Source organism: Phalacrocorax carbo, chromosome 2 (genome assembly GCF_963921805.1).
Source record: "Phalacrocorax carbo chromosome 2, bPhaCar2.1, whole genome shotgun sequence".
Lineage (NCBI taxonomy): Eukaryota > Metazoa > Chordata > Aves > Suliformes > Phalacrocoracidae > Phalacrocorax > Phalacrocorax carbo.
In genome coordinates, this window is record NC_087514.1 from 71,186,469 (window position 1) to 71,198,731 (window position 12,263).

Here is a 12,263-nt window from a genome sequence, read left to right on the forward strand (position 1 = left end):
TGGCTTCGGGAGCACTTCTTAGGGAATTTACTCAGAGATGTGAATTTATTCAGCCGGGTTACAGTGCCTCTCTGCTTCTGACGGTGCTCCAAAGGCTTAACTAGTGAAAACCTGATCAAGCCAGAGAATTTAGTTCTGCGCCACCGTCAAGACAATTATGTTTCTGCCTCTCCCCGGCCTCCTCTGCGGGTGGGGGGCGGAACCGGGCCTTCTGGCCCCGCCCACCAGGCGAAGCCCTGCCCCCAGGCTGAGGGCGTGGCCGCGGGCGAGCCCCGCCCGCCCCGGCGTGCCGCGCGCCGCCCCTCCGCTCTGCTCGCCGGGAGAAAATGGCGGCGGCCGGTGTGGGCCCGGGGCGGAAGCAGGTGCGGCAGGAGGAGCTGCGGCGCCTCATGCGGGAGAAGCAGCGGCAGAACGCGGGAAAGAAGCGGATCGACTCGCCCTTCGCCAAATATCCTCGGTACCGGGGCCCGTAGCCCTGGCCTCGGGGGCTGGCCCGGCGCGGCGGGGTGGGGGGGGGGCGGGGGGTGGCCGGTGAGGGGCGGGGTCCCGCGCCTCAGCGCCCTGCTTCCCTTAACGGCGGCCGCCACGTACAACAGCCTGGGGCACCTGAGCTGCGCGCTGTGCAACGCGCCCGTGAAGAGCGAGCTGCTGTGGCAGACGCACGTCCTGGGCAAGCAGCACCGTGAGGTGAGCGGCCGCCCTGGCCGGGGGGCGCGGCGGGCCCGGCTGGCGGAGCGGGGGGCGCGGGCTTCAGCCCGGCCCTGGGCGGGTTTTTGTCGCTCGGGAGCCACTGGCCACGGCGTGAGGAAGGGGAGGTCGGCGGGGCGACCCCCCGTTAGCGGAGGCCGGGGCTCTGCTCCGTTGGAGGTGTGCGCTGCTATGGGACAGCTGAGGGTCTGCCAGCAGAGAGCAGCGTGAAAACAAGCCTGGCTGCGTTCTCTGCTTTTGTTTTCTTCAAACTTCCGTACCCGCTGAAAGGCCGGCACTTGAGAGAATCGCCCCGTGGGTTTCAAGGGGTGTATCCTTAAAATGAAGCTGTTCCCACGTTAGCGACAACTTTCAGCTGTCCGCAGCTGTCCGTAGTTGGGCTTGGAAACCCTCCTTGGGTTTAGTTTGTTACCCGTGTGTTACCAAGCAGCAGCTTACACGTTGTTAAAAAAAACATGTTTTTTGGTTGTTTTTTTTTGTTTGTTTGTTTGTTTGTTTTTAAATAATCTAGCAGTAAAGGTGAAGCGTTTGTAAAACAATTTCAGGGAGCCTGTAATTTAGATGCAACCTTAAGTCTGATTATTTTTTTTTAAATCCTTTTAAATTTTGCTGCTGATTAACAGAAATGGAGAGGTTGCATTTCATTTTGCAAGTACTGAGGAAAAGACTAAAAGAACTGAGGCGTTCCTAGTTCATTGCCTGCATTCTGGGTAGATCGTTGTCATGAGGCAGTGACACACCTTTAATATTACTGCTGTGTTTTAATTTTAAGACACTTAACATTTCACATGAGTCCAGCCTCCCTGCTCTTTCCTCCAGCGTGTTACTGCTGTAAATATCACTGATCTTAGTTCCTTTCTCGCTCATAGAGCCTCCCATGTGCAAGTGTCAATTCCTTTGCCCCCGTGTCACATCATTCAAGAGGCTGACAGAAACATTGGTCTTGGTTTCTGTATCCATGATGTCTATTTCAGTGATCTTGTTATAACAAGATATTAGCTCATTTTAATAAAGTATTGTAAAAGAGCTGTGTTTTAAGTTGCAATCCAGAAGTTCCTGCTAGGAAAGCCTCCTGAATTTTGTATTTCTCTACAGAGAGTTGCAGAATTAAAAGGCACAAAGCAGACGGCAACTGGTTCAGCTGCAAGCACATCGTCTCATCCTGTCAAGAGAAAATCTGTTGACACAGAAAATACAGAGTTAAAGAAAGTAAAAGGTAAGGAGAGAAAAATACTTATGAAGCACTTGCCAGAATCTAGCCATTTTACATCTTGAATGTTCTTGGTTTTTTTCTCACGGAAGCGAGCGTGAATACATGAGACTGTTGAGTTAATGTCAGCCTCTTGCTGCTGAAAAGGGAAAAAGTCTGTCTTGCTCTTGCTCTGTGAGCAAACTGATCAGGAGAAAACTGCACTTTTGGTAGTTTACCTAGTTTTCTTCTGGGTTATTGGGTTAATTAGGTCATAGGGCTGTGGGCTTTGTCAAAACAGAACAAGAAACAGTGTAAGTTAAAGAGTAGAAGCACTTGCTCAGAAGTGGTGGTACTCCTTTTCAGTGGGATCGAGCCACTGGATTACCACAAGTCCTGTGTGTTAAGTTCATGCTAAATGAAAAGATAGTTAATATTTTTCCCGTGGTGCTACGGAACGTGTAAATCTATGAAATATATGAAAGTCTGCATTTGTGAATGTATGGGTGTGGTAAGACTTTATTTGAGGGATATTTCTTTTAAACGTATGGGTTGTAAGAAGTGACTCTTGGTTGTTACGCAGGTACAGACGAAAAGCCACATACATCTACATCTGGGTAAGTAAATCTTATTACATGTGGGTTTTTTTGTAACTGTACCAGCTGTTACATTCTTAACCTGTTTTTCCTTGTCTGTCCTTCCTATCCAAGGGTAAAGATTCAGAGAATCAGCAGATCTCTGCTTCTGCTAATTTTCTAATATGGGTATATATGCCCAAACATGGCAGCATTTTCCTCAGTGCAGATGAGAAAATCACAGTGTTAACTCTAGGGTCTGTGACAAAACAGGAATTATTTCACTGTCACTCTTAGACTTTTAAGGATGAATATGTACTGGTGTTACACAGTTTGCTAGAATGAAAATAACTAGATCAGAGTGCATGGCACAATCTTCAATGCTAGCATACTGCAGTAGAGGTGGTAGTCTGAAATTAAGCCTGTATGTGAATAAATGATATTTATTCACAAAAACTACTAATAAATGTAATCAACAAATCTTTGTTAAGATGTTTCTGTCACTTAAAATTTATGTAAATGCATATCTTGCACTCTCACAAATGGAGGAATATATTTGACTTCAGGGGATTGGATTAAGCATCTTACTGCCACCAAAGATTTCTGACAGTATTTGGATATCTTTGTGGGATTGGTAAATGTTACACGAAGCCTGCAGGTCTCCTGTACGTTTCTTCACTGGATAATTTATTATTATCCTGCGCAGATATTATGTGCTGTTGTCTTGACAGTAGAAGACACCTTGTGGAAATTTTGAGTGTGTGCGCAAAATTAACAGTTGAGAGGTTTGTTCGTTATTAAACTGCTTGGTATGATTATTTTAAAATATAACCTGGAAAAATGTTTGGCTTGGAGGCCTCCAGCTATTCTGACCAAATCTGGATTTTCTCATTGCTGAGCCCATATGGCCCTTCTAAGCTGCAGTTCTGAGCCGCAGTAGGTACCCAAAATAAGTAGTTGTGTTTATATATGAAGATTATCACGGTTTACATGACATTAATATGATCTCTGAATTACGAATTTTGTATTTAATGTGTTCACAGCAGGTGTACAGATGCAAATAACTTTGAATGTGGTAATAGTGTTACTTGAGCTGCCATTCCCCACACACTTTGTTATAATTTCATTAATGTTTCTGATACTGAATATTCAAACGCAAAAATGGAACTGATATGTGCTTTCAGAATTAACCTGAGTGTTCCTGGGGAACTTCAAAAGAAAGCAACGAGGATGTGCTGCCTTCAGGCAATGGTTACATCAGCAGCCGCGCAGTTTAGGATACTGCACAATATCTAAAAGATTGTGTTGCTCACAGATTGAATAGGCTTCACGTGCGAGGCTGTAACTGATTTTTGTGAAGTTTGAAATAATTACATTGTGTGTTCCTTACTAGGCTACCAGCCGATTTTTTTGATGAAACAAAGCAAGATAGTACAAACGAACAGCTTTCAAAGGGTGCAGGTCCCAGTTTATTGTCAGGAAGTTATGACGACGACGACGACGACGACGATGATGAAGAGGAGGAAAAAGATCAATCAAACAAATCTTGTACCACACATAAAACTGAAATTCCACCTCCAACTCAAGAAGCAGTAGCTAATTCTCTGCCTGCAGGTAATGATGACTGAAATAGGAAGTGATTCAGTGAGGAGAAGCTGTGTTTTAACTGATGATGGAAGGGTTTTCATTTGCTTTTCTAATTATTGCTATTAGCTGGTTAGGGTGTGTTACACTGGAAGTAGAGAAAGATTATTTGCTAGTTTATTACTGTGTGGTGTTTTCTCAGCATGGTTATTGATTTTGTGTTCTAATTGTTTGAAATGATGTCTGGCTGTTCTTCCCTTGATTCAGTAAGCTATTAATTGAAATTCCCCTCTAGACAGAACTTTATGAAGAAGCTTGAACAGTTCTTTTTGTTCATAGGCTTCTGTCCTTTCTTACAGACTTTTTTGACAACAAAGCTACAGCTGCTCCTATAGTTTCCCATTCAGGATCCATACAGAAAGCAGAGATACAAGAGAAGATAGTGGAAAGGTAAGCAGTCAAATAAAATATTGATAAACTTGGAAACGTAAATAAACATTATCCTTCCAGGAAATACAGACTGTGCTCACTTAGAAATCTGTCATATTGTTAACTTGTATTGGAAATAGTTTGTATGCACATCAGCATCTGGGATGATTTCAGACTGGTATTTCATACCCTAAGGGCAGGATAAGAGATGGAGCATTGCCATGCAGTGTCTGTTAGGCATCTCTATTGGCAATTTTTAACACAGCATACTTCTGAACTTTAGTGTCGACCACTGTTTTTAACTGTTTAAAGAAAACCATTTGCTTGTTCTGTAGTAATAGTTCAGCTCACTTGGGCACTTTTTTAGGCAGTGGTTTAGGCTTTCAAAAGTAGAGACTGTGCTGTTGAAATGTTTGGGTGCTCAGCACACTGGAAAGAATAGTTTAAGAAGCCTAAGCTCTTGTTTGACAGTGAGGTTTAAACCTGTCTGTGCAGTTCCTTGTAGGTTAGATAAAACCAAACTGGAGAAACAAGTTTTGATGGCTGTAGGTAAAACTTGGTGCATTAAAAAAAAACCAACTAACTTGTGTAACTTCTAGGTCCTTTTGTAAAAGATCATGGATTTTATTTTTTACTATTTTAAACTCTACAATAAAGCAGGTTGTAAAGCGTTAACTTGGAGTAATAGAAATCAAACATTTCAGGAAAGAAAACACTGCTGAAGCTTTGCCAGAAGGTTTCTTCGATGATCCTGAAGTGGATGCAAAAGTAAGTGATCTGCTCAATTTATGCTGCTGGATTTATTTCTGCCAGTTGTAATGATTTTCTGAGTAGTGAAGATGCTTTTCCAGGTAACCAGTCATACCAGAATATAAGAAAATGACTGAACTATTTTGGTTCGTATTAATTAGAAGACATGAGAAGGGACAGAGGGGCCAGGAAGAGCTTGCTATGTCATCTCTCGGAGGGTGTTTTTGACTATGGTTCCTCTGTGGCTCTTAAAGAAAACTAAAGAGGTGTTATTTGTTGGCCAAAACACTGGACTGTCGTTTGGCCAATCCACCTATTACTTTTATTTCTTTGAGTAGCCCCGGGAAAAAAGTTTCACTGAATTTGTACATCCAATTCTGTCTATGAATTGAGGATATAAAAATAGTTCTCTAACATCCTTTGAGAGATCCTGTTGAAAAGCGCTAAGAGTTAACTATGCAACTGATACTATGCATCCTGTGAAAAAGAAAATAGGTAGATTGTGGCATACGCTGTGATCTCTGATACTGGCGTACTACGACAGTGATCTTGTTTTTCAACGCTCTTGTCTTTTACTGCTATGGGGTTTTTTTGATGCTTGGAAAAGAGGTGCACATTCAGTGTGTTTCTCAAAAAAATCACAACTGAAGTTCTTGGAATTTTGATCAAAGTCATTCATACTTCCTTCAACTTGCACAGTACCAAATTATGACCAAAATAAACACTGATATTTTACATAGACAGCTTTTTTTTTTGGGGGGTGGGTGTGGGTTAAAATTTACCACAGGTTTGATGACTTTCCTGCTTTCTGTATCAAAATAGTTGTATCGTAGGCTCAAGGTCTTCTTTTATTTTCGTCGAGTATATTTTTCACACTGTGGAAGGCTGCTGGTGTATTTAAATTGGATTGTGAGGTTGACTTCTGATTTAGAGACCTTTCAAATAACGCTTCTTTTTGTTCAGTTAGTTCCACTGTCACAGTTACAAGCTTAGGTGTCTCTTATTTGCTCTGACAAGATTCTTTTAGCACCACTCATGACCACGTTTTGGCATATGTGAATAGTATATTGAGTAATGACATTCTGAATATTGAACTATGTAGCTGAAAGATGCACACTTTTTTTGCGTATGATTAATTGCTGTGTTACACTTTAAAATACTTGGTTTCACCATGAGGTGAGAAGCTTGCAGAAGGTGGGAACGCCTAGCAGGCAAAGGAGAATCTGTTTGTATCTGTGAGGACACTGGTTAGTGATCTTTGTTCTGGTCATTGCCTCAGCTGATAAAAATTACAAGTGGATACATGTTCCAATAAGCTCTTCCTTGAATTGCTTGCAGGTGGTCTTTTTAATCAGCCCTCTCTAAGTTTAGCTGATACGCAGGGGAAGGAAAATATTTGTAACCTCTTATATTGTGATGGCTGCAGTGATTCCGTGTTGGAATCATAGACAAAATAATTCTTTTCAGAATTAACAGATTTTTGGAAAGGAGATTGTGGGGTTGAAAAATGTTGGTTCGTTACATCAGGAATTTATAAAGCATAAACTCTGGTTGAGATAAATATTTCAAAGAGAAATAGTATCTTTAGAGTTTAAATTTATTGTAAGAAATACAAATAATTATGAATTACAAAAGACAACCACAATGCATAATAACACAGTACATACACATATGATAGAAATAATCACAGAACAGAAAAATGAAATGATGACTATTACTTCCCAGTACATAGTTTGCTTGGAAGCTTCTAATTTATTCTCTAAACTTAATTCATACTACTGGATTTTGTATAATCGCTTGCGAACAAAACATACCAAACTGTTGTCTTTACCACAACAATGACTGATGTGTTACCAAAAGAGAGGAATGAATAAAGGAAAAATAAAACTAATGCAAAAAGATGGTGTCATTAATTATTCTGTTCAAACTGTTTAGTTCTCCTAGCTAGAGAATATAATTTCCACCCAGTCCAGAGCCAGGCATGATCTGTCATCTAACATATGTTACATGCCACACCTTCCAGTCTTGAATTGTGGAAGTCTTGGTTATACATGTAGATTACCTTGATTATTTGCTTGTATTAATAGCACAGTCTGGTTTTGATTACCTTAGTTGTAGATCTTAAATGCATTCTTACAGCTACTGCGTTTTCGGTCTTCTTGTCTTAGTATTTAATGCCATCTACCACAGAAGAAAAAGCTTTGCATGTTGTTAAAATCGGTATGTAGCTGTACTACTTCTTCTGTTAGCCAATAAAATTAGACTAGATTTGAAATCTAGTCAGACCAGTGACTGAATCATTTGGTATTTTATGTTATGCCAAAGGCAAATGATTCACTGCTTTTTGGCTTGTGAGATAGCTGCTATATACGATTGAACAGGCAGCTTACAGAAGAATGTAAAAGTTATCACCTGACATAGTGAAATTACAGACCATCAAATTAAGAGACGTAGTAATTTTTTAAAATCCAAACATTCCGCCCCATCCACTCTTAGTCAATTATTCTTTAATGCTACAGTCAAGGATGTTGTTTTAATCCAGGAGTAGAATCAGATTCTTTCCTCCAAAACAATTGTGCAGTTGCACTCTTATTCATACACATAAACTGAAGTATGTTGACCGGACTTTTCTGAGAACACAGCATTATTTGCCCTAGTTCTCCAGTTTTACAGTGCCCCAAAGAGTCACTAGACATAGATTGTTAATAAGCCTGTTTTTTCACGTTCCTTAGGTGCGAAAAGTTGATGCTCCAAAGGATCAGATGGACAAAGAATGGGATGAATTTCAAAAGGCAATGCGACAGGTCAACACAGTAAGTAATGGAATCTATTTTTATTGATTCTAAATACTATACACAATAAGGAAAACAACAGTTTCATGCAGCTCTGCAGAATGACTGACATCTGCATTTGCCGGTTGTTTGTTGCAATGCAGTGTGTGGTTAAATGCACTTTATAAATGAGCAAAGGGTTCCTTCTGTTTTCCGTTTAAGATAAATTAAGTTGAAAAACCTTTTGATCAGGATCCAGTCATCAATATCTATCTAGACACATTTGATAAATTGTATTTAAATAAGATAGCATGTTCCTCAGATCAGCGTCCTGTATCCAAACAGGACATAATTGTGGGCTCCTCTTTAGACGTATTTAGATATATTCATGTTTTAACCTTGGAAAAAAACAGAACAAAACACCACCTGTTTGTCTTTTGATCTATAAAGTGTCGGTAACTTGGGGTTTATGATTAATTTAAATGTGCTGGAAAGGAACCCCAGAATTTGGGAAAGTGACAAAAGATCTTGTGTGTGAGACACATAAGTTGGCTACGGTTTTTCTGTACTTCCATTTTTTACTGTTTAGCATCGCATGGAAAGTCGTCCTGGAACAGGTTTTTGTCTGCCCTTTCGTACAATATAAAACTGTCACTAAAGATACCTGGTGTTCTCAGTCTTCCCCTAGAGGATTTGCTAGTTTTTACATTTTAATTGTAAATAGTTGCTCATACGTCAACCGCTCGGAAAAGTGGTGCAAAGAAATTTATCGTTGCTCATTTTAAAGTGGTCAGCACTATAAACAGAGCGAATGTTCATACAAAAGCAGTGGTGGATACATTTTGCTAGCATTAGCCATTCAGATAATTCTTCAGCTTAGAAGGAATCTTCTCAGTTATGCGTGGACCATTGATTGCATAGCATCTCCCAGACACTCAGATTTGAGAAAGTATATGCTGAAAAAAATAACAGGTTAGAAACACTTCGGGATCTAGTGGGAATATTTAACCAATACTTTCAACAAGCTTGTGTAACTAAGTGCCAACCATTGGAATATAGCTCCTATTTCAGCCTCAGACTTTGGATGCGCGTAGTTTGTTTATATTCAGTTTCAAATAGTAGTGTATTGAAAAATTTGAAAGGTTAATCCCAAAGCAGCCAAACTACTTTTAACTTTTAAGAAAAAAATGTTTCCATTTCAAGTTAAACCAGATCGGGTTTTTTTTCCTGTATTTGCCTCCAGAGTCTTTTGTGAAGGTGGGAGTATATGTATAGGAGATTGACATTGACTTGAGGTAGAGGGGAGGAAGGGAAGACACAGACATCAAAAAGGAACAACAGTGGAATTCAGGATGAAGGTGAATTTTCTTAGCACTTTTCTGGTTTAGATTTCAGAAGCAATAGTAGCAGAAGAGGATGAGGAGGGGCGACTAGATCGTCAGATTGGAGAAATTGACGAACAGATGTAAGTAGATCAATTTTTCCTCAAACTTTCTGTTCTCCAGCAGTAATGGATCACTATTTGACTAGAGTGACAAAAACATTTTTATTTCTAATCTTCTGTGATACTACTTTTCATTAACCACCTAAATATTTGAAGGAGAAAGACCCCCTCAAATTGCAGAATGATACCTAAGAAAAACATGAAGTTTGGTGCAAAGGTATGTAATTATTTGCAGAGGGAGAATGTGATAGGATTATTGAAAGTACAGCAAGTGGGCGTGGGCAAAATAAAGCAACATAAGGCAAATTCTTCGAACTGTCCCCTTTCCCCCTGTCAAATGTCTTAATTTGTATTTCTCTGTAAATTCCAATCGATGTAGAATTTATGTGAATATTTCTAAAAAAGTCTGATATTTGCACTGCAGTTAAAATTCTGTTAAGGAGATTCGTGTTTTGACCATCCATTTGCTGCAATGGAATTGCCCTGTTCTGTGACTCTCTCCTTTTTTCTAATAGAAGTTTGCTTAAAGGTTTTGCAGAATGATGCACTTCATGACATGAAGTGGGGCTTGCTTTGTTTTGTTTAAGTGGTAGGTGTAGTGGTTGGATAGTTTAAGTGACCTGAAATACAGCTTAGTGGAACAGATCGTTACCATTATCATGTAGCTTAACACATTGACTAACAGTGATTATGGCAGTGCTAGCGGTTGAAAAGAAAAAGATGAATTCTGAAGTTAATGAACCTTGCAACAAAAAGAAGAGACCAAAAATTAAGGCAACACTTAAGCCAGATTTATGTGCTACACAGATATTATGTGCTACAGAGTATCAGCATATAACAGTATCGTTGGAGTCAAACTGAGCTTTGGTAATACAGGGGTGTCTTAATAATGTTTGTGTAATTTTAGAGAGGGCTTGAGCTAAACCTGGCTGTCTTTGAGCATTCATTTTGACCAGTAGCTGAGGACACTATAATACATAGAACCAAATTCAGAAATTTGTAGAAAATTTCAAGTTTGTTACCATAATTAGTTTTCCCCAAATAAGTTCCAAGTAGATTTTTAAAGACTGTTTTTGTAGCTTTGTCTTCTGAGTGCATTTAAATGCAGGCTATTTTGATTTAAATTCAAGATCAAATTAATTTCCAGTGACATTCATGTTTTCCTTTAGCCTTCAAATCTTCAGATGTGACTGCCTGTAAGTAATCGTATCACAGATATGCAAGGGGAAACAGGATCCAGATAATAATATTTCCTGTTGACTCTTCCTAGCAAATTGGAATGAAAGAAGGAAAGATGTATGTAAATGAGGCTGTTACTACTTGGCATTTTCAACAAACGGCCAGAATAATTGTTATAAAATGTATTTCAAGGACAGAATTTTTAAGTAAATGATAAACTGCAGCTTGTGGATTACTTAACATATTCTGTTACAGCACAGAGTAAGCAGATAAAAGATCTGAACACTTGTGCTGCTTTTTTATTTCCAGAGGTGCCACCACTAAGTTATCAAAATTGGTATCTTACGTCCTACCACTTACAAAAACCGTAAGTGGAGCGAAGAGTGGTGTCTGTTCTTGTGTGGAAGTGAATATTGGTTCTGGGTTGGGTTTTTTTGGTTGTTTTTGTTTTGTTCTGTCTTTAATGATTTGTAGTGGTATCACAGTTGTTAAATATTTGGATTAGATCTCATTGCTAGAGAACTGACAACACCTCTCTTCTGGTCTGTTTCCACCTGATTAACACAGAGAGGTGCACTAGCATATTGAAAGCTTATTTTTAAATTGATGGGAAGCTGTGGAGCTTTTGTTTTTTATCCAAAGTTGGAGAAGCAAAACCCAGCACTGTAGAAAATCCAGTTAATGTGGAAAGGCTGCAAGTATTAATAGGTTTGCTTTTCAACAGTGAATGTTATCGCCGTGTAGAGCTTTTGCGTAACCGCCAGGATCTGATGAAGGAGAAGTTAAAGGAAGCCATGAGATTAAAAGCAACTCAAGAGAAAGAGGATGAGGCTATTGGTAGCGAAGATGAAGAGGAATTGCAGGATTTGCTGTCTCAAGACTGGCGGGTGAAAGGGGCTTTGTTGTAGCATTTCTGCAACGTGACTGATATTCTCCATCTGTGGTGTTACTTCCATTGTTAGAAGTGAGACACTTCTATTAAATATTTATTTAGAGAGGATCGTGAGACAGTGAAGAGCCAAGTGTATTAAAAAAATCATCTTTGTAGATGTACAATGTTGTATTACTTGCTGTAAAAACTGTATATTGCAAATGTTTTACAATATTGAATGTACCTTTCCTATTAAAATTATTGGTTTCCTACCAGAGGTATTTTCATGGGATTAATAAGTAACTGAAGAATCAGGAAGGTTTTGGAAGCATTAGATATATCTGGTAATTTTGAGACTTGGATTACTGACTATAGAAGGAAAGGACTAGCAAAAGTGATAGTGTGTGGAGTTTTCCCAGGCTGGGGGTTAGGGAAAGGAAAATATTATGCATTGATGTTTTCTTAAAATTTGTAAGTGCTCTTCCATCCATTGTCCCAGCTCCCAATAAAATATGTACTTTTTTTTTTAGGATCTATTACAGTTTCTCTGTTGCATGTAAGGGCTAAGCTCAGAAATGTTGAGCTCCAGCTTCTCCACAGTGTATGCTCTGTGATGTGCCATAGGCAGTGCTGAATATTTTTCTTTAGGGTATCTTTTTTTACTTAGTGCAGCCATAGTGTAGCATACTGTACATTTCTTGAACCAGAGGGATGAAAACATCGTGGTTACATATTGGCATAACTGCATGAAAGGGAGACAAAA

The 12,263-nt window shown here is 39.5% G+C and overlaps 1 protein-coding gene across 2 annotated transcripts; it reads left to right on the forward strand.

Annotated features, from left to right (window-relative positions):
* The first annotated feature begins 234 nt into the window (after window positions 1-234).
* Window positions 235-11,775, forward strand: ZNF830 (zinc finger protein 830). Of its 2 annotated transcripts, XM_064443241.1 has the most exons (11): window positions 235-457; window positions 597-687; window positions 1,804-1,924; window positions 2,481-2,514; window positions 3,866-4,086; window positions 4,416-4,506; window positions 5,190-5,253; window positions 7,968-8,048; window positions 9,395-9,471; window positions 9,607-9,667; window positions 11,354-11,463. In XM_064443241.1, exons 1-11 carry the CDS (start codon window positions 327-329, stop codon window positions 11,354-11,356), a joined length of 975 nt encoding a protein of 324 aa, XP_064299311.1. In that variant the 5' UTR covers window positions 235-326; the 3' UTR covers window positions 11,357-11,463. The 2 variants fall into 2 exon arrangements, with proteins under 2 accessions (XP_064299311.1, XP_064299310.1); XM_064443240.1 differs by lacking the exon at window positions 9,607-9,667 and having other exon boundaries at window positions 257-457; window positions 11,354-11,775.
* The last annotated feature ends 488 nt before the right edge of the window (window positions 11,776-12,263 follow it).

Bases quoted from the DNA above. Each gene is read 5' to 3' on its own strand.
- ZNF830 (XM_064443240.1), top strand. From the start codon at position 327: ATGGCGGCGGCCGGTGTGGGCCCGGGGCGGAAGCAGGTGCGGCAGGAG. The intron at 688-1,803 runs GTGAGCGGCCGC...ATTTCTCTACAG, and splicing joins TGGGCAAGCAGCACCGTGAG to AGAGTTGCAGAATTAAAAGG. The intron at 8,049-9,394 runs GTAAGTAATGGA...TTTCTGGTTTAG, and splicing joins CAATGCGACAGGTCAACACA to ATTTCAGAAGCAATAGTAGC.